Source organism: Crocuta crocuta, unplaced genomic scaffold, assembly GCF_008692635.1.
Source record: "Crocuta crocuta isolate KB4526 unplaced genomic scaffold, BGI_CrCroc_1.0 scaffold370, whole genome shotgun sequence".
NCBI lineage: Eukaryota > Metazoa > Chordata > Mammalia > Carnivora > Hyaenidae > Crocuta > Crocuta crocuta.
The window spans coordinates 75,195-97,911 of record NW_027529632.1 but is presented as its reverse complement, the minus strand read 5'-3'; the positions used below and the strand labels follow the sequence as shown (position 1 = coordinate 97,911).

Sequence of the window (22,717 nt, the reverse complement as noted above, 5' to 3'; positions counted from 1 at the left end):
CTCTGACCCTCCCCTGCTCACGCTGTCTCTCTCTCTCTCTCCTAGAAATAAATAAAACATTAAAATATATATATATTTCTTTAAATGTTGGACACATTGAAACAATTATACTTTCACTCTTCCATCCAGTACATTTCTTCCTTCTACCTGTTAGTTCATAATTTTGGAGCTTCCGGGGTATCATCTGAAACTGGACACTGAACATGGAGGACAGGAGCAAGCTGCTCCGGATGGCCAGGCGGCAGGTGGAAGCAGGGAGACGTACGTGTGAGCCTTACTTTGGGTGACTGCAGGACGAGCAGATCTCGCATCTGCCCACCAGAATCTTAAAATTTATATAGATGACTTCACTGGGTTCAATGGCACATTCCATGCAGACGGTATCAGCAACACTTAGTATCACAAGGCTGTGTCCTTGGGCAGCTTCTAGTGCAGGGAAGGCAAGCAGAGTGGACATTCCAAAGACAGGGGTGGGGTAAGGAGCCTCTGATTGCTCAGGCCCATCTCTTGGCTCAACCGATGGTCGTGTCTTCTTGATGACTTCTTCTAATACTACCATTTCTCATTCACACCTGAAATAATGTATATCTGCCCTAGTTCCTGATGCAAATCTCCTAAACCATTATAATTTCCTGGTGATAGTAGTCTTTTCACCCATCTGACAAAACTGAGGCTTAACAGTTTATGCAGATGTTTTGCCTGGTGGTAGAAACCCCTCTACTTCTGCACCTTTCTAATTTTCAAATTGAACAAATGAGTTATGTAATGAGGGAAGTCCAAAATTACATTAACGCCTCAAAAGGGGCTCATGGCGAGATGAAACATAGGTAGGTGAGAAGCACAGGTGACAACACGGGCTTGGGACTGGTATCTGAAGTGGGGGAGGGGATGGTGGCAGTCTTGTAGGACTGAGCCCTCAACCTGTGGGATCTGGGCTATCTCTGGGTAGATAGCGTCAGAACTGATTTAAATTGCAGGACAGCTAGCTGGTGTCAGAGACTTGCTTGGTGCTGTGTGCAACCCCCACGGATTCCCCAGTACCACCGACACTGGACTTGAGTGCAGAACCTTCAGGCAGTAGGCAGAGAACATTAAGCTCTAAGGCGTGAAAGAATTAGGTTGAACCCGGGGCGCCTGGGTGGCTTAGTCGGTTAGGCGACTGACTTTTGCTTGGGTCATGATCTCGTGGTTCATGGGTTCGAGCCCCGCGTCGGGCTCTGTGCTGACTGCCAGCTCAGAGCCTGGAGCCTGTTTCAGAGTCTGTGACTCCCTCTCTCTCTGACCCTCCCCTGCTCACGCTGTCTCTCTCTCTCTCTCTCTCCTAGAAATAAATTTTAAAAAAAACATTAAAAAAAAAAAGTTGAACCCACGGCTATGCTGGAAACTTGGCCACCAGGAAATTCTTCTTTCTAAAAAATATGTTATTTTTTTTCTCACTCTTGAGGACTCTGAGGAAAATTAGACTTAGAGGGAAAGAAATAATCAAACGAGAATAGCAATATATGGAAAAGTGGAAGAAAAGCTATGTAGCCTTGCGCTGTTTCATTGTTTCGAAACATTCAGTAAACATCTTGTTCAGAGGCTGGTCTAGATATGTTATACATCAGTAAAGAAGGAAATGTGTCCTCCCACAGCCTGCATTCAAAACTGTTAATGAGGGGAGTGACCAATAAGTAGTGAAGAAACTATTCTATATTATACTAAATTATGAGGTGGCAGGTGCTGTGAAAATATAAAATAAGAGCATTACCAAGTAACGGCAAGGATGTGGAGTCAGGAGGATTTCAATAGGAATTAGAGGGATCAGGGTGTTCTCATAGGGAGATATTTGACCGCACAAAGGAGGGGAAGGAGAGATTTGGATACTTGGGGAAGATGTTCTGTGGAGAAGAAATAGCCAGTACAATGTCCCAGGACTGGGAGCTTGCCTGGAGTGTAAGACAATTGATATGATTGTTGTTTGAATTGGTTGGTGACAGATTTTGGTAAATGTTAGTAAGCCAGACAGAAATCTTCCTACCGTGTGCACATTTCTGTAAGTACATCCACATGCCTCTACTATAGACACCCTGGTTTTCCAATCTTCTTCACTCTTCATTCCTCACCAGGGCAGATCACTGGCTGCTACCTGGAGTCTACATAGATTATCAGCTTGGGATAATAATTGTTCCACACAACGTGGATGGCCAGATCAAAGCATTGGAAAATTGTTGCTTCTCCATTATCTCTCAGGGACACCTTGAATGAGGCTCCAACGCAGCTACTGTTGATTTTCCTTGCAACCATAAACCAAAATGAGCCAAGCAGAACCCAAGCTCAAGCCTTCTCCTCCTCCATCTGGCTACGCAGAACACCCAGTACAGCCATTATAGTGAGCTGTTGCCATGTTGGTGGCTTCTCATGAAGCCCAGTTGCATCCTCTAGATCTGATCTGGCTTAATCCTGACTACACATTTCTACCTTCTAATGAAACACACCAGAGTCCTTTGACTTTATAATTTGGTTGTCCAAGAGAACTTCTCATTGTGGGCTGTTCTGGATGCACAGATATTTAATACCCCATATTCACTGTTATGCTCTTTAGATACAATGACTAAACAGGAATTGTTTCAAAATGATGTAGAAATCTGTACTACAGATGGCATAGGCTTCCTCCCCCCAGAGCCCCAGGGGACTGTCTTGTGATTCTTTGGCTCGGATTCTTGCTCCAACCCCAGACTGCACGCTTCCCACCAGTTGGCCTGCTCAATCTTGTGGCCAGGTGAACAGGACCGCTCCCACAACGGCCCAGATCTGCTTGAGAGCTCTTTCCCACAGGACCCCATCCATGACCTCCATATCGTCTGGCATAAGAGAAGTGTTTCTAGTTGAGAAAGTGTTGCTTCTGAAAGACACAGAAGGCTACCAGGCGCTGTCCTCCAGTTTTATAAGGAGATCCAGGAGACAAATGTCGGAATGGCTAACATTAAAAAGATGGGTTACACCAAGCGTTGGTGAGCATCTCAAGAAACTGAAATTCTCGTAGGCCACTGGTAGGCAGGAAGCTAGGCATGCGCAGCAGGAGGATGGACCTTTGACATCCTGATGGAGAGCCCCAACCAAAGGCCGCCCGTGACCACCCCAGTCCACCCACCCAGCAGTCGGTGTGCAGCTCCAGCCTCCCAGCAGGAGGAGAGCTGTTGGCTGTGCTTGTTGCACGTGTGCAGAAAGCAGCGCTTGTCCTTACCTGTGTCTCCAGAACAGAAGTAAGGTGGTTTCCCATCCCTGCAGGCATTTCTAGTGCATCATGGGAAAAGACATGCTTACTTGGCGGAGTTTGGGGGAGTCTCCCTTGGAGTGTACTTTAGTGACACTTTGCTCGGCTTTACGTTCATTTTGCTGTCCTGCAATTCTTTCCCGTGGCAGCTTGAAGAACTGAGGCTTCTTTTCTTTTCCATCTAATTCTCAGTAATAGTACTGGTGGAGATGTAGAACCACGTAACCACGATGGAAAGCACTTTGGCCGTTCACCCAACCCCCTCCCTCCCCTTCTTGTGAACTCCTTTGGGTCAGGCACCAGATCTTAAAAATTGTAACAAAACTGATACCTAATATCGGTTTGGCACTTTGACAACCATTATCTTCTCTTTCTCATAGTGGCCACGAGAAGTAAGCAGGGCATGGGTTATAACCTCCACCAGGCAGAGGCTAAGTAACTTCCTGGCGGTCACACGAGCAAGCCAGGAGCAGGGCAGCGAGGGCCTGGGGCTTCCACCATGATTCCATCTCTGTTCCACTACCCCTGCGTCCCCCTTGTGCTCTTCTGAAGGGCAGTATTTGTCAATTTTATAACCTCCAACTACGCACTGGCTGTCGTCCTGCTGCCGGAGTTGCCTGGTGTTCACCTGCCAGTACAACTCCGTTCTCCCTGTCCCATGTCGGTGTTGCAGGCTCAGAGAGGCAAGCGGATAACCCATGGCAGAACCTCTGAAGCAGCTGCCGTCACTCCTTCACTGGGCCAGGTGTGTGTGTCAAGGTCACACAGAGAGGGAGAGAGGCTGCATTGGGACCTGGCTCTTTCCAGAGCTCAGTGCTACCTTCTATGGGAAAAGCAGAGATGGAGCAGGGCAGAGAGAGGTGAGCCCTTACCTAGCAAGACCTGAGCCCAAAGGTCTTCAGCATCACCTCCAGGTACTGGATCCTCTGGGTTGTGTCCAGTCCACCAGAGTGAAGGTCATGAACAGCTGAAAGTCAAAATAAGGCATCATATTGACCATCGGGTTGGTAAGTAGGATCAGAGCTTGTCACTCCATTGCTGATAAAGATGGAGACACCTAACCCTGAAACCTAACCCCAAGGTGTCTTAAGGTTCGAGCTCTGCGCTGGGCTCAAGGAGGCTGATGCAGCTGTGTACATGCTACTGTGGCTGAGAGAAAAGCCTCCGTTGGGGGAGGCCGCTGGAGATGAAAATGGCTTCCCCATGAGGTCAATGGGGGCAGAAGGCAAGTGGGAAAACGGTCATGGTAATTCCAGCAAGAGCAGCAGCAGCAGCAGCAGCACCTCCGTGGTCCCTGCTATGCACCTGCCCTGGGCTGAGGGCTTCACGGGCTGTGGGTACAGGGGTTAAACATACCCCAAGTCTGGAGTCAGTCGTTCAGGTTTGAATCCAGTGTCTCAAGTCTAACACTTGTCTGTTGTATGACCTTGGGGAACCAACTCCACCTTCCCAACCCTGGACTTCCCTGGAAATCCAATAACCATTCCCACCTCCTCAGGCTGCTGAGGATGAGATGCTCACAACACGAGCCTGGGAGTCCTGGCCCTGACACATGCTCAGGGTGCAAGTCACAGTAGTTCGCACAGGGGCCAAGGTAAGCAGCAGCATCGCCTCCGTGCCAGTCAGGGAGCTGAGGCTCGGGGGACAGCAACAAGTTGCCCAGATTCCCAGGTGAAGCCCGGCTTCTCTTGCGGGTAGAGGGCTGTTGGGGCACCGGGGAAGTAGCCTGGCCCAAGGATGCCACCGCAGGCAGGAGCTGGGACTACCCAAGCCTAGAGAGGCCACAGGTGCCAATGCACAGGTTGCACAAAGGGGCTTCTGACCTTCAAACGCTGAGGAGCAGCCCACACCTTACACACCTTTTACACAAGAGGAACCTAAGGCCCACAGAAGATGGGGATGTGTCCTGGGGATCTGGAATTCAAATCCAGGGCTTAGGGATCCCGATCAGTTCCTTACTTCCTTTCTGTTGGGCTTTGGGACTCAAAAACACCTTCTCAGTCCTGAGTCCACCTGGTGCCCCGAGAGTCCTGCTCCAACCTACCAAACTCTAAACAGAGACCAGGAAAATGGGCGGACACTACAAAGCAAGGCTTTATTGTTTTCTTAAATGTTTGGACTTTAGAAAGTGAAGAATATGTTAATGCAGATTAAAAGTGTTTATGTGTGTCCATTATGCATAGCATAAAAAAACAAAAACAATGAGAACATATACTTCCAATATTAAAAATAATTATTCCGCAAAGCAAAAGTCACAAAATGAAATTCCAATACACATTTGTTGTTTCACATCGTTTTGTAAGAGGAAAATAACCACAATTCATAAAATAGGCAGAATATATGAGCAGTTTAGCAAAAATAAAGATAGCAAATACACCTCTGAAAAAACTGCTCATCATGACTCCTTAGGGAAATGCAGTTAAAACACTAATACTCCACTATAAACTTATAAAAGGGGTTAAAATTAAGAATGACTGACCAAGCCAAACAATTCATTAGGATGTGAAGGAAATGGAACTCTCATAGACTGCAGAAGAGTACAAAAAGATAGAACCATTTATATTACAATATGCTAAATTCTTTAAGTTAAACATTTGTCAGTCTGAGTTACTGACAAAAAATAAGTGAAACACATATCCATATAAATAATTACACACAAATGTTTATGCCAACTTTATTTTCCATACACAAAAACTAGAAATACCCAAATGCCTGTAAACAAATTAATGGGGTAGACTAACAATGGTGTACTAAAAAAAAACAAACCAAAACAACCCCAAGAGAACCTACTTATATACCATTGATGAATCTACAATTATTTATGCAACACAAAAGCGGGGGGGGGGGGGGGGCACCGGGGGGGGGGGGGGGGAGGCACCTGGGTGGCTCAGCTGGTTAAGCATCGACTTGATTTTGGCTCAGGTCATGACCTCAGGGTTCATGAGTTCAGGCCCCATGCCGGGTTCTGCGCTGCTTGAGTTTCTACTTGAGTTTCACTCTCGCTCCCTACTCTCTCCCCACCACCCACACTCTCTCTTTCAAAATAAATAAAATTTTAAAAACTTTTTAAAAAGTAGGAAAAAAAACCCTTTGATTCCCACTATATAAATTATAGAAGATAGAGGTGTTTTTTTTTTTTTAAATGGAAAGTAAATTACTTGGAGGGCTTTGAAGGCAAGTAGAGAGATTAAATATTAAAGGAGATGAGGTAAATATACAATGACTGATATGATCACTATCAAGACCACGATGTTTTCTGAGGTTTGTAAGTATGTCAAAACTTACTAAAGATGACATTTCCAATATGTACAGTTTATTACATGTAAATTATATCTTAATAAACCTTTCTGAAATGATTCAAGATTAAAAAGATCTGTCCAACTCTTTTTGGAAAATAGGTTTTGCAACCCTACATTCAACACACATTCTCACTGCGCGGAGGCTAGTTTTGCCGTGAACGCAAATATAGTGACCAACGAAGGACTCGCCAAGAGAGTTAAGAGGACTGCTGGCTGGGTCACAAAAGTGGCGTCCCCGCCCGGACTACAGATCCCCCTTTGCTCCATCTGTTTTCCTGCCTGTGCGGCAGTGGTCTTGAGATGAGCATCAGGAAGAGGCTACAGGAATCCACAAAAACTTTTATTTTCAAAGGCAATGACGTAAGCTACACCAGACCCATCCACCCGGAGGTCTGCGGGCTTGTGCACACCCTGGCTCAGCACAGCCGCTGCAGAAGTGTTCATGCGCACACTTTCAGAAGAGGCACATTCCATCTAGTTGGCTGTGGCCTCCTCCACTCCGTTAAGTCAGTGTTTCTGAAGCAGTTCTGGTCTCCCCTGAACCTTACGGACCTACAACCAATGTCCTACATGTGGGCATCAGGGCACATGGCTCTTTGCAGGACTGGGGAAGAGGTGGCCCTCAGCAGTGCGGACTGACATTCCCTGTGCTATCCCCTGTGAACAAGGGGAAAAAATTCATATTGTTCCCAGACGCACCTGAGGTTCTCACACCTGCCCCTCCTCAGGACGGTCTCTGAGTTTCCCAAAACCCATAGCATCTAGCTTCAAATGAGGACCAGAAGACTATGCAGTCTTTCCTAGGAGGCCACGGACAGTGCAAACTTGGCAAACTCATTTCTGCCACCATACTGTCCCCCTGAGGCACAGAAATTTGAGACCCTCCCCCAATGAAAGCTATTCACCCCTTCATGCTTGTAGATCACAAAATGTTTATAAACCACCGGATGCGGTAAATAAAAGACACGCAAGATTAAAAAGGACTTCGTTAGTGTACGAGCCAAAGCAACAGAGGCTAGCAGTTCTTGAGTAACTTGGAAGCTGGAAAAATGCATCACAAATGTCTCTGGAGACCACATCCCTGAAAATGCTGGTCCTTCTCTGAAACCTGCCAGAAGAACTCGTATGATGTTCTCTAGGACAACACTGGCCAGGCCTATGCCAATTAGTCAGAAAGAAGGAAATGTGGGTCCCCCAAAGACTCAGGTTACTCCTCATCTCCTCCAACAATAAGAACAAAAGTCAGCTTCCCTGAGCACAGTGGGGTGATGATTGACGCATGCTGTAGAGACTTGCCAGGGTAGGAGTAATTAGCTTTGGCCAGACTGGCAGTGAAATAAACCTGGAGAAAGCCCTCAGCAGTTTAGAAACTGCAACACAGCCACACATGATTCCCACATAGCTGAAACTTACGGGAAATCTCTCTTCTAGTGGCATTTGGATGTAGTAGATTGAATTCAGGCCAATGGTGTCTCACAAAGAGTTGCCTCTGATATCATTACACTGAACAAGAAAACTGTATGCTTCCTAACCATCTAAGGCCTTTCTCCGGTGTGAACCCTCCGGTGCTGAGAAAGGTTCGATTTTCGGCTAAAAGATTTCCCACATTCACTGCAGTCATAAGGCCTCTCTCCTGTGTGAACTCTCTGATGATAATGGAGGGTAGAACGAGAGGTAAAAGATTTTCCACATTCACTGCACTCAAAAGGCCTTTCTCCTGTGTGAACTCTCCGGTGAATAATGAGGTGAATTCTTTGGGTAAAGGATTTTCCACATTCACTGCATTCATGAGGCCTTTCTCCTGTGTGAACCCTGCGATGTCGAATCAGTATGGAACTATTGGTAAAAGATTTCCCACATTCACTACACTCATAAGGCCTTTCTCCAGTGTGAACTCTCTGATGATAACCAAGGGCAGAAACGGAAGTAAAAGATTTCCCGCATTCACTGCACTCATAAGGCCTTTCTCCAGTGTGAACTCGCCGATGTTTAGAGAGATACGAGTTCTGACTAAAGGATCTCCCACAATCACTACATTCATAAGGCTTTTCTCCAGTGTGAACTCTCTGGTGTTGATTCAACTGGGAACTATCTCTAAAAGATTTCCCACATTCACTGCAGTCAAAAGGCCTTTCTCCTGTGTGAACTCTCTGATGACAACGGAGGGCAGAGGCAGAAGTAAAAGACTTCTCACATTCTTTGCACTCATAAGGCCTTTCTCCAATGTGAACTTTTTGATGATAACGGAGGGCAGAGCCAGAGGTAAAGGATTTTCCACATTCCTTGCATTCATAAGGCCTTTCTCCTGTGTGAACTCTCTGGTGTATATTGAGGTGATTTCTTTGGGTAAAGGATTTCCCACATTCACTGCACTCATAAGGCCTTTCTCCTGTGTGAACTCTACGGTGTCGAATAAGTATCGGTCCATTGGTAAAAGATTTCCCACATTCACTACACTCATAAGGTTTTTCTCCAGTGTGAACTCTCTGATGATAACAGAGGGCAGAGCCAGAGGTAAAAGATTTTCCGCATTCACTACATTCATAAGGCCTTTCTCCGGTGTGAACTCTCTGGTGCTGAGAGAGGTAAGATTTGTGGCTAAATGATTTCCCACATTCACTGCATTCATAAGGCCTTTCTCCTGTGTGAACTCTTCGGTGTATAATGAGGTGATTTATTTGGGTAAAAGACTTCCCACAATCATTACACTCATATGGTCTTTCTCCTGTGTGAATTCTCTGATGATAACGGAGGCCAGAGCTAGAGGTAAAAGACTTTCCACATTCACTACATTTATAAGGTTTTTCTCCAGTATGAATTCTCTGATGATAACGGAGGGCAGAGCTAGAAGTAAAAGATTTCCCACATTCACTACATTCATAAGGCCTTTCTCCGGTGTGTACTCTCCAGTGTTCAATGAGATCAGACTTTCGTCTAAATGATTTCTCACATTCAGTGCACTCATAACTCATTTCTCCAGTGTGAATTGTACGTTGTCGAATAATGATGGCACTCTGGCTAACAAAATGAGCACAGCCACGACACACATAACAATTTTCTCCAGGGTTACTTCTCTGAGGATAAGGGAGGAGAAATTTTTGGCTAAAGGATTTCCCACATTTGCTGCACTTGTCCTGCCTTGGCCCAGTATGAATTCTTCGATGTTGACTGAGGGTTGAGCTTCCCATAAAGGACTTACCACAGTCACTACACACATGAAGCTTGTCACCATTGTGAACTCTCTGGTGAATAGCAAGGGAAGATTTGTACCTGAATGTTTTCCCACATTCAGGGCACACAAAACACTGTCTTCCAGTGTGGATACCCTTGTCTTGAACGAGTGTGTGTTTGGGACCAAAGGCTTTATTTTTATTGCGCTCTTCCCGGATGTAATGACTTTCTTTGCTTTGAAAAGTCACCCCATACTTGGTGATCTTCTTCTCCCCAGTATGAGTGGCCTGTTGTTGGAGATGTTCTGAGGTGACCAGGAAGTCCTTCTCAACCTCTTTACAGGTAAAGGGCTTTTCTGAATCATGGAGATTACTGCTCTTCACAAATGGGGCCCCGTCCACACTGCTTCTGCAGGGTTTTTCTCTCATGTGCTGCTTCTCATGCTCTTGAAGGTCTGCACTGGAATAAATCTGTTTCACACATGCCCCATACTTGAATAGTTTCTGGCTGCTTGGTTTTCCCTGGTGATCAGCCAAGCGGAAAATGTCTCTCAAGACAGGACCACACATCTCACAGGGGTGGCTCTTCCGGGAAGACAGAGCTGCTTTGGGCGCGCTGGCCTGTGACACATCTACAGATATGCTCTGATCAAGGGGTGAGTCCGCATCCTCTGCTCCGCAGCAGCAACCTGAATGCAAAAAAACGCTAGTGAAGTACACATTGATTTTATTGGAAGAGGGAGACCCAACTGCAAACATGCAAATGAAAAATAAAAAAGAGCAGGGTAACTATACTTATGTCAGACAAAGTAGACTAGGTCAAAACCTATCACAAGAGACAAAAAAGGTCTTGTATAATGATAAAGTAGTTAATTTATCAAGAGAACAGAATAATTAATTACAAGCATATATATGCCCAATATCCAAGCACTTACATATATTAAGCAAATACAGATCAGAAGGCAGAAATAGACAGCAATGCTCTAACAGTAGGGGGCTTCAATACCCTATTATATCAACAATCAACAGACGATCCAGACAGAAAATCAATAAGGAAATGTTGGATTTGAATTACACTTAATACTGAAGAGACCTAACAGACGTATACAGAAAATGCCATCCAACTGCAGCAAACTATACATTCTTCTTAAGTACACATGGAACATGTCTAGGACTCTCTCATGTGTAGATCACAAAAAAATTCTTTTTTTTAAAATATTTTTTATTTATTTCTAGGAGAGAGAGAGAGAGACAGCGTGAGCAGGGGAGGGTCAGAGAGAGAGGGAGACACAGACTCCGAAATAGGCTCCAGGCTCTGAGCTGGCAGTCAGCACAGAGCCCGACGCGGGGCCCGAACCCACGAACCGCGAGATCATGACCCAAGCGAAAGTCGGACGCTCAACCGACTAAGCCACCCAGGCGCCCCAGATCACAAAAAAATTCTTAAAACTAAAGAAGACTGGAAAAACACTAGGGGTCTTTTTCAACTACATGGTATGAAACTAGAAATCATTAATAGAAGGAAAGCTGGAAAGTATCACAAATATGTGGGACTTAAACATTTTCCTGAACAAATGGGTCAAAGAAGAATTCAAAAAATATATTCAAACAAAGGAAAATAGAAACACAATATATTAAATTTATGGAATGCAAGAAAATCAGTTATAAGAGAATAAAGATTAGAGCAGAAATAAATGTAACAGACACTAGAAAAATAGAAAGACCAATGAAACTTGACAGTTGGGTTTTTGAAACAATAAATAACTTGGCAAACCATTAGTTAGACTAAGAAAAATATGAGAAGACTCAAAATCAGAAATGAAAGCAGAAACATCACAAGTGATACTACAGGAATAAAATCGAACAAAAGAGACTACTATGAACAATTACATGACAACATATTGGCTAACCTAGAAAAAAATGGATAATTTCATAGACACATATAGCCTGCCAATACTGAATACTGAAGAAATAGAAAATCTGGACAGACTCATAACTGGTAAGGACAGTCAATCAGTAATAAAAAAAATCTTCAAACAAGGGGACAAGGGTGGCTCAGTCAGTTAATCGTCTGACTTAATTTTGGCTCATGTCATGATCTGACAGTGCGTGGGCTCGAGCCCTGCATTGGGCTCTGTGTTGACAGCATGGAGCCTGTTTAGGATTCTCTGTCTCCCTCTCTCTCTGCCACTCCCCTGCTCACTCTCTCTCAAAAATAAACAAACATTAAAAAAAAAATCTCCCAGGGATGCCTGGGTGATTAGTTGCTTAAGCTTCTGATTCTTGATTTTGGATCAGGTTCACAGCACATAGCCTGCTTGGGATTCTCTTTCTCCCCCTTTCTCTGCCCCTCGCATGCTTGTGCGCTAGTGCTCTCTCTCTCTGATTCAAAATAAAAAACTAGGGGCGCCTGGGTGGCTTAGTCGGTTAAGCGTCCGACTTTCGCTTAGGTCGTGATCTTGCGGTTCGTGGGTTCGAGCCCCGAGTCGGGCTCTGTGCTGACTGCCAGCTCAGAGCCTGGAGCCTATTTCGGAGTCTGTGTCTCCCTCTCTCTCTGACCCTCCCCTGCTCACCCTGTCTCTCTCTCCTCTCCTAGAAAAGAAAAAAAAAATTCAAAATAAAAAACTAAACTTTAAAAAAAAATCTAACAAAGAAAAGTCCAGAACCAGACAGAATCACTGGGAATTCTACTACATATTTAAAGAACCAATGCCATCCTTCTTAAAGTCTTCCAAAAAACTGAAGGAATACTTCGAAAATCATTTTATGAGGCCAGCATTACCTCAAAGGTAGCACAAGAGAAGAAAATTACAGGCCAATATCCTCAATGAACATAAATGCAAAACTTCAAAAAACAAATACTTGCAAACCAAATCCAAATCCAAAAGCACATTACAAGGATCATACACTACAATCAATCAGTATTTATTGTTGGGATCCAAGGATAGTTCAACATGCACATATCAATAAATGCAATACATCACCTTAATGGAGTAAGAGTTTAAACAGTAAAAATCATATAACCATATCAACAGATGCAGTAAGTTTATTTTGAGAGAGTGGGGAAAGGGCAAAGAGGCAGAGAGAGAGGGAGAGGGAGAGAGAGAGAGAGAGAAAGAATCCCAAGCTGGCTCTGAACTGTCTGTGCAGAGCCTAATGCAAGGCCCAATCCCACACACCATGAGACCATGACCTGAGCCGAAATCAAGAGACAGACATTCAACTGACTGAGCCACCCAGGTGCCCCACCTTCTCTACTTTTATTCAACATAGAACTAAAAGTTCTAGCCCCAAATAATTAAGGAAGAAAAATGAAAGGCAGCCAATCAGAATGAAAGTAAAATGGTCTGTTTCCAGGTTATAACGGCATCAAAGAGAAAAAAATACTCAAAATGAATTTAACATAGAAGGTGAAAGATCTTTATCTTAAAAATTATAAGAAACTGATGAAAAAAATTGAAGACACAAATGGAAAAACACCCCGTGTTCTCAGACTGGAAGAGTTAATATTTTTAAAAAGTCCACTTTACCACAGCAATACAACCCAGAGCAATCTACAGATTCAGTGCAATTCATAACAAATCCAATGACATTTTTCACAGATATAGAAAAAACAGGGGCGCCTGGGTAGCTCAGTTGGTTAAGCACCGACTTCGGCTCAGGTCATGATCTCCGCGGTTCATGAGTTCAAGCTCGTGAGTTCAAGCCCTGCATCGGGCTCTGTGCTAACAGCTCAAACCTGGAGCCTGCTTCAGATTCTGTGTCTCCCTTTCTCTCTGCCCCTCCCCCGCTTATGTTCTGTCTCAAAAATAAAATAAAACATTAAAAAATTAAAAAATAAATAGACATTTAAAAAAAAGAGAAGAGCATGAGACTCTTGATCTCAGGGTTATGAGTTCAAGCCCCACTTTGGGTGTAGAGATTACTTTAAAAAATTTAAAAAAACCTTGAAAGAATTAAAAATAGAACTACCTATAATCCACCAATCCTACTTCTTTGTACATATCCAAAGAAAAGGAAATGAGTATCTCAAAGAGGTATCTGCACCCCTGTATATATTGCAACACTGTTCACAATATCCAAGGTATAAGAACAACCTAAGTATCTATGGATGAATGGATAAATAAACCCTGCTGCATATATATACAATGGAGTATTGTTCGGTCACAAAAAAGGAAATCATGCATTTACGACAACATGGATAAACTTGGAAAGCATAATGCAAAGTGAAATAAGTCAGACAGAGAAAGACAAATACTCTATGGTATTACTTCTATGTGAAATTAAAAAAAGAAAGGAAAGAAAGGAAAGAAAGGAAAGAAGGAAAGGAAAGGAAAGAAAGGAAAGAAAGGAAAAAAAGGAAGGAAGGAAGGAAGGAAGGAAGAAAGGAAGGAAGGAAGGAAGGAAGGAAGGAAGAAAGAAAGAAAGAAAGAAAGAAAGAAAGAAAGAAAGAAAGAAAGAAAGAAAGAAAAGAGTTCAACCCAAAAAAGCAAAAGAGTAGAATGCCAGGAGCTGGGGGCTATGGGAAACAGAGATATTGGTCAGTTACAAGCTGATCAACTTCTGTGAATCTAATATGCACCACGGTGATTATCACTAATAATGCTGTCCTGTACACTTGAATTTGCTAAGAAAATATATCTTAAGGGTTCTTAACACACAAAAAACATGTAAAGTGATGCATGTTAAATCGACTGTAGTAACCATTTCATAATGTACATGAATATCAAGGTCCTAACACTTTAAATATAAATATATACAAAATTATTGGTCAATGATACTTCAACAAAGCTGGTAAAAAGGAAAAAGAAAAAAGTCGTCTGAACACTATAAACAGAACCGTACAGGAGAGTACTGAAAGACAGTCTATGGTTCATGTAAATAATAGTCAAGATAATGCCTGCAATACCCAGCACAGACAAGCACAATGAAATCTCAGACTGAAAAGGGAACAAAACTAAGGACACAGAAGTGCCATGGACCTAGAAAGATGACCTGGCCAGGGAGAGGACGAACAGGATGCCATCCATTAGCCTGATTGCAAGACTACTGAAATCAATCCTTCCTGTAAAGGTTCAGTAAGGACAGTACTGGGCCTGTGGGGAGAGAAGACAGCAGTGCAAACAACAGCCCTACCTAGCACAGCAACTATCCAGCACACTGGGAAAGCAAGCAGTACCTATGGTCCACATGTTGAAAACGACAGAGAAGGGGCGCCTGAGTGGCTCAGTCGGGTGTCCGACTTCAGCTCAGGTCATGATCTCACCACTTGTGGGTTTGAGCCCTGCATCAGATTCTGTGCTAACGGCTCAGAGGCTGGAGCCTGCTTCGGATTCTGTCTCCCCCTCTCTTTGCCCCTCCCATGCTCATGCTCTGTCTCTGTTTCTCAATAACAAATAAATGTTAAAAAAAAAAAAAAGAAAAAAGAAAGAAAAGAGAATGACAGAGAAGACCCTGGGAAAAGAGGGGTATGGGTGGAGAAATGCAAAAGCTAGTCCGCATCATTGGGGAGGGTCGTACCCAGTGAGGATATAAGTGCAAAGTTCTCCAGCATCACGTCATGGTACAAGCGTTTCTGAGCCTCATCAAGGAGCTTCCACTCCTCCTGGGAGAAGTACACGACGACATCCTCAAAGGTCACACCACCCTGTCAAAAGTGGGACAGATGAAACCGTGAACATTCTTTCTCTGAGAACCCACAATCCACCTCTCACATCTACTCCACGTTCATCCTCCTCCACAGCTCCCCACCCTAGAAGAAGTACCAGGCCCTAGGGCCCGACAGCGGCTCTCAGCAACAACAGGCAGCAGCGCACATGAACGCCGAGTAAGCTCCGGGCCCGGCCCGCAGGGTCCCATCCCTCTTACCAAGCATTTCCCCTACATCTCACAGATTGTACATACAACATATGGCCACGTGGGCTCATGTTTCACCCCAAGGTCTCCAACACCAGGGCCAGAGGGCTTTCAGCTGATATGTATTCTTAATGTGCACATCATTCAGTAAACCTCTCTCACATCTTTGGATCCCTCAAATGCATTCCCAAGCTCTATCATCTCCCTGCCCTGCATCACAGGCAGCTCCCTGAATTCACCCACATACCCGGCACGTGGCATCCAGAGTGCCTGAAAATTTCAAACGTGATCCGGTATACACTCGTCCTTTGACGGGATCCCTTTGACAAAGAAAGCCCAAAGTGCTCCCATCTCTCTACCTGGGATCTCTGCTTCAATATTAGTCACCCAGAACCACACGGTAATCTCAGATACCCATGACCCTCTTCTACTTCTGTGCTGCCCATGCTGCCCCCACAGCAGCAACAACCCTCCTTTCTCCACTTAACTTTCATTAGCAGTGCACCAAGGGGCACCTGGGTGGCTCCGTCAGTTAAGCGTCCAACCCTTGATTTCGGCTCAGGTCATATTTCACAGTCATGCAACTGACCTCCATATTGGGCTCTGCACTGCCATCTCAGAGCCTGCTTGGGATTTTCTCTCTACCTCTCTCTATGCTGCTGCCCTACTTGTGCTTTCTCAAAACAAATAAACTTAAAAAAAAAAAAAAAAGTGCATCAAAACTCCATGGGTCTTGGGGCACCTGGGCGGCTCAGTGGGTTAAGCATCCGACTTCAGCTCAGGTCATGACCTCGCGGTTCGTGAGTTCGAGCCCTGCAGCAGGCTGTGTGCTGACAGCTCGGAGCCTGGAACCTGCTTCAGATTCTGTCTTCCCCTCTCTGCCCCTCCCCCGCTTGCACGCTCGCTCGCTCTCTCAAAAATAATAAACATTAAATAAAATTAAAACAAACAAAAAAACTCCCCACTGATCTCCATGCCAGGCACACTGACCCTCACAAATGAACAGATGTGTCCCAGACCTTATCCACCAGTAAGACTAAAACATCACAGATGCTATAAAAGCTCACCCCAACTCTGGTGGATCTGCACAGTAGCTAATAAACAGGCCTCACTGTCATCCTGATTCAATTCTAGTTCTGCCTCCACAGCCATCTCCTGTCCACTCATCCCAGGGAGGTCTAGACCACCCGCCGGATCATCCTCTCTCCCACACTTTCCCACTATTGAACTTCTCCTCCAGCAGGCGCCCTCTTCTTCCCAACCCACTAACAGCACCGCCACCACGCTGCACAGCCCCTCCTGTACGTGACCCAAAGCTCCACCTCGGTCCACCCAACAGCCAACTCTTGGATGTCTCCATCTTAGACCTCTCCCACATTCCAGACCTGTGTCCAGTGGCCCATTTCATGCTTTGATTCAGTTCTCTGAAACTTCTCAGCCTCTTAAAAAGCCAAAAAATGTAAAATATTTCCAGTGAAAACTAGTCTACCACCAACGTCCCCATCCCAGCTGATGGAGCTTCCACAGCTTCAGCTGCTAGGACCAAACTCCTACCCTCTCTCCTGCACCTACAACAGCTCCAAGTCTCCTTGCGCCTTCTTCAAAATCAGACGAAGGTCCAACGCCTTCTTCCATCTCCACAGCCACCACCCCTATGCCTCAACACTAACCTGATCACAGCAATGGCTTCCTCCTGGGCTCCCTGTCTCCTCCTCCCTTAGCCCCATAATCTGCCGTCCACTGTGCAGCCAGATGGAGCCTGTTAAACCCGGGCTAACAGCAACTCTTTCCTCCTCTCCGAACTCCCCATACTCCGCTCACAGCTGCCAAACTTCTCAGGCAGCGCACATTACCCGCCCGATTCTTCAGCTCCTCCTTTGTGTTCCTGAGACAGCGACCGCTGCACCCCGTTTCCAACGCGGGCACGGCTCCAGGCATCTGCCCAAACTGGTATCTGCTCCTGGGATAACCTTCCGCACCTGTTTACCTTGGCTGACAAAACCGGAACGTTCAGGACACTGAACCTGGGGTATGTCGAAGGCCCCAGACCCAACAGCTGGGCAGATAGGCGGAAGTTTCAGGTCACCACCATCCCATACATCACAGGGGTGGTATCAGGGCAAGCGAAGGACTGGGCCACCCTCTCGCTCCTATGTAGGGGCCTTGAGAGCCTTTTCAACCTCCAGAAACCGTGTGGAGAGGAGGGCAACCGGGTGAGCGGGGCTTCCCCTGTGACCAGGTGACCCCCTGTTAACGGGCTAGCCCGCGCCTCAGTCCCCAGTGCTCCCCCTACCAGCTCTGTGACCTTCGATAAGACCCGCCCTCCCGGTGCCTCCTCGTCTTCATCACCCCCTTTCCTCTCTCTCGTGAGCAGCTTTCGGAAAGCTATTCACACCCTAACACGGACTGTCTCTCTCTTCGGTTCGCGACCCTCCGGCGTCTTCAGAACGGAGGTACCACAGCCCAGCCCGCCAGTACCCCGTGACCCCGCCGCACACCCTGTGTCCCCCGAGGGCAGAAGGCTGACCCCACACCCCCGAATCCTCCCGCCTCCGGACCCCCCTGCAGCCGCTGCACCAGCCGGCCCCTCCCCTGCACCCGCTCCCGCACCCCGTCACGCCGGCGCTCAGACACGGGGTCCCCGCCCACGAGGGCGTCCCCAACCCGGACACCGGGACCTGGGCCGCAGGGACGCGAGCAGGTGCTCGGCGCTATGACCTTGAGGGTCTGAGTGGGGGGAGGCGGGGAGGGCCCGGGAGCCGCGCGTTTACCTGAGCCAGGTCCCTGGGCGCCACCGCCGCCATCGGACTGTGTGGGCGGAGGGGACACCTGGACGGCGGTCCCTGTCCCGGCGCGGAGCAGCCCGGAAGGCGTCGCCGGGGACTGGCCTCCTCCCGCCCTTTCTCGGTCAGTCACCCACAGTCTGAACCCGGGGCTCCAGAATATGACCCTGAGAAAGAACGTGCGAGAAGCCAAAATGACCAGGATGCCGGGGCCGGAAGCCCGGCCCCGAGACGACGCGCACGCACGGAAACCCCTCGTCTTGGCCCGTCATTGGCTCCTGAGTGCGGCCGCCCAGCGCAGCATCTGCTGGGACATGTAGTAGCCACGGGTGCGCAGGGGCTCCCGGCGAGGCGCCACGCGGCGTGCAGGCGAGGCTAGTGATGCTCCGGCGCCGGGGAGGGGGAGGGGGAGGGGGCTTTGCTCGTTGTGAAACGTGGCTTAGACCTTATTTCCACTCTATAACGCTCAGCCTACTCCCTGAGGATAAACATATTATTTTAAATGGGCTCCATGCCCGACGTGGGGCGTGAACTCACGACCTTGAGATCGAGTCGGATGCTCTACCAACCGGGCCACCCAGCTGTCCAGAGATGTCATTTGGATGGAGGATTTGGGCGCATCTCAAGTAATACTAATTTTAGGAGCGCACGGCTGGGCTCCTGGCCGGCTCAGTGGGTTAAGCGGCCCTCTCCTGACTTCAGCTCAGGTCATGGTCTCACGGTGGTGAAATCCAGCCCTACGCCTGGGTTCACAGTACACACGGAGCCTGCCTGAGATTCTCTCCCTCTATCCCTCCCCGGCTCGCTCACATGTGCTCACTTGCTCTCAATAAATAAACAGGGGCGCCTGGGTGGCTTAGTCGGTTAAGCGTCCGACTTTCGCTTAGGTCATGATCTCGCGGTTCGTGGGTTCGAGCCCCGCGTCGGGCTCTGTGCTGACTGCCAGCTCAGAGCCTGGAGCCTGTTTCGGTCTGTGACTCCCCCTCTCTCTCTGACCCTCCCCTGCTCACGCTGTCTCTCTCTCTCCTAGAAATAAATAAAACATTAAAAAAAATAAACAAATAAAAATTTTAAATAGCATCTCATTCCATACAATCATTCAGAAATAAAAGAGTTCACTTCACACTTAGCTGGTTACCATATTGTTCCCAAATGTATATGGCCTGAAGCATGAGTTTTGTGTTTGTCAGGAAAGCGGAAAAAGGACTCATACAGGGAGGGCCATAACAGAAAAGCAAGAAAAGGCATATGACGCCACCCTGACACATGTGGACAAACAGGAATTGTTGCTGGCTCCCACAGAAACTTCTCTCTTACCTGTATCATAGAGTGATTTTGAGAAGTAGAAGCAAAAATCAACAGAAGTATAAGTAAAATTGGAAGCTCTATACTAAACCCTCTAAATTTTATAATAGTTAATTTATAATTGTGTGGCCTTTTTTTTTTTAAATTTTAAATAATCTCTACTCCCAAGGTGGGGCTGGAACCCACAACTTCCTGAGATCAAGAGTCACGTGTGACACTGACTGAGCCAGCCAGGCCAAGTGTAGCCTTTTTAGAATTGTGACAATTGTGTCCCCTAACTGTATCTTTCTGGATGCCCAGCTTACTTATTTGGTAAGAAGAACACATTAAATGACAACTGTGCTAGCCTGCTAGGACTGCCAGAACAAAATATTATGGACTGAAGCAGCTTGAACAGAAATTTATTTTCTCACTGTTCTGGACGCTTAAGTTGAAGATGAAGGTTTCTCCTAAGGCCTCTCTCCTTGGCTTGTGAATGGCCATCTTGCTGTTCCCTCCCAGGGCCTTTTCCTCTGTGGCCATACTCACGGTGTCTATTCTTATAAAGAAATAAGTCCTAATGAAGTGGTGCCCCATCCTTATGATGTCACTTAGCCTCAATTGCCTTTATGAACGCTCTTTCTCCAAATACATTCTGGCTTAGGGTTTCAAATATTAATATTGCATTAATAAATGTTTTAGTGGTAATGAAAGTAAGTAGCTTACTAAAGACATGTAATAAAGAGAAAAAGGGCAGCTTTGGGAAAGTATCATCCAGGTGCCAATGGCTCACAATAATTACTAAAATTGACTTTTATAAAAACATAATTTCCAAAAGCTTCCCACTAAATACTGTAAATGCACGTATAATATTTAAAGCAAAAACCTTTCAATTAAAACAAATATTTAAAAGTGCTAAAATGTAAAGTTTAATAAATTTATTTGGATATTTAAATTTTTATCATTAACAATACTATTTATCCCATCTGATTAATCCTTCACAAACCCATCATCTCCCTTACCCAAAGTTCTGATCATTCTTACAGTTCAGGTGTCCTCTGATACCTGGTATAAAAAGCCTCATCCACTTTCTATGCTTCTTTTCTCACCACAGTCCCCATTGTATATTGTACTAAAAATGCATTCCATGTCCCTTTCCAACTCAGAGTATTCCCAGGTCTTTTTTTCTCCAATTGAAACCCTCCCTCTCCCGCCACTATGCTTTGTTAATTAGAATCTTTTAAGTGTCAGCATAAATTTCTAATCAGAAGTGGTTTTATACTCTCAACTCCTACATTCTGGACATTCCCCATGTTAGATCATAAAAATACGTGAACCTCTAGCCAACAACATCATACAATTTCAGAAAATTACTTTTGAATGAGTATCATTCATGTTTTCTAAACTATCAGCAATATGGAGGAGAGTTATGATCTTTCGTATTCCCCTTTGATTCAAAGTATCTCAGATTAAATGACATGAAATCTGGGCCTATAAATATATAAAGTTTATTGAAAAAAATGGGGAGATGTCCTAGAGAGAACTCAGAGCCCAGAAAGTACACCTGGACCATCTGTTTTTCTTGCCGAGCCAGCAAAGTATAACTAAGAGACCTGGCTGTCACTACCAAGGAGCACAAAGGGATGAAAGTCAGGGAGCCAGAAGAAATCAGTGTACAGCTGTTCATCAGACCATGCTGCAGGTTCATATTCAAAAAGATAAAAGAGAGTAAAAGGTGACAAAGGTACGCACCAGGATGAGAACGGTGAATGTAGCCTTTGTCTCCCCAGGATAAGAATGCTGCTTACGACAAAGACTAGGGGAAAGGGGGCTGTGTGACTGTCTGTGCAGAAGTCCCTTGAACCACTTGTAGACCGTGGGGTGAGAACATACAACATGAATGAAGAACATGAATGCATGTACTGGGACAATATTATCTTTCTGGAATATCTGCATTAACAGTTTCCACCAATCTTTTTTTTCTAGAGTTGTTTTTCCTTTTTATTGCTCCTGTCTATTCCTAACAAGAAAGGAATTTAGCAGAGTTACAGGACCCGCTAGAGGAAAGAGCAGAATCCAGTGCACTTTGGAGACATCGTTCTTAGATCCACCCACCTCAGAATACTGGGGCAAAGCTTACTGGCCTGGAAGCCACTTGAGAAGATACAGTGCTGAGACCGATCCTTCCGCCCCTCTGTGAAAATAAAGGACAAGTTTATGTCCAACGTCACCTAGAAAATACGTCCTTCCAAAGCCACCACTGTCTGAAAGAACTCTTTAGAGACAATCCCTAAGGAGTTGGTAAAGACAAGTTGTTTAACCACATTTCTTAACAGATATTGCCCCCATCACTGCTTTTCAGTCAGTTTGGATCTCTTAAAATAGCTATGTTGGGGGCGCCTGGCTGACTCAGTTGGAAGAGCGTGTGACTCTTGATCTTGAGGTTGTGAATTCGGGCCCCATGTTGGGTGTAGAGATTACTTAAATAAAAGCTTAAAAAAAAACTTTGTTGGACACCTTAAAACATTCATTCTTACATCCAGTACATTTCCTGCTTCTACTATTTCTCACTTACACCCTTTACAACTCAACTTTTTAAGAGTGTTTTTTTTGGGGGGCGCCTGAGTGGCTCAGTCAGTTAAGCATCGAACTTTGGCTCAGGTCATGATCTCACAGGTGGTGAGTTGGAGCCCCGTGCCAGACTCTATGCTGACAGCTCAGAGCCTGGAGCCCGCTTTGGATTCTGTGTCTCCCCCTCTCTCTCATTTCTCTCATCCTCTGCCCCTCTCCTGTTCATGTTCTGTCTCTCTCAAAAATAATAAACTTAAAAAATAAAAAAGTTAAAAAATATTAAAAAAAAAAAAATTTGAGAGAAGCAGCCAGCCCATAACATATCTAAAATGCCTGGAAAATACCAGGTAAAAATGACAGGTAAGACAAGGTCTAATCACTGAGGGAAGACAGCTAAGATGAAAGATGTGTTTACTAGGATGTGTTTCTGGTCAACCCAAGTGTTTTACCTAAAAAGACAGCACTTTAAATTTCTGTTATTTGTGCACCATTGCAGCC

The 22,717-nt window shown here is 45.6% G+C and overlaps 1 protein-coding gene across 1 annotated transcript; it reads right to left on the bottom strand.

Moving 5' to 3' along the window:
• Window positions 1–6,115: 6,115 nt before the first annotated feature.
• Window positions 6,116–18,552, bottom strand: LOC144230069 (uncharacterized). The gene is made up of 3 exons (XM_077762279.1): window positions 18,353–18,552; window positions 15,246–15,372; window positions 6,116–10,414 (listed from the first exon to the last, which is right to left on the bottom strand). The coding sequence occupies exons 1-3, from the start codon at window positions 18,383–18,385 to the stop codon at window positions 8,091–8,093; spliced, it is 2,484 nt and encodes an 827-aa protein (XP_077618405.1). The 5' UTR covers window positions 18,386–18,552; the 3' UTR covers window positions 6,116–8,090.
• Between the last annotated feature and the right edge of the window lie 4,165 nt (window positions 18,553–22,717).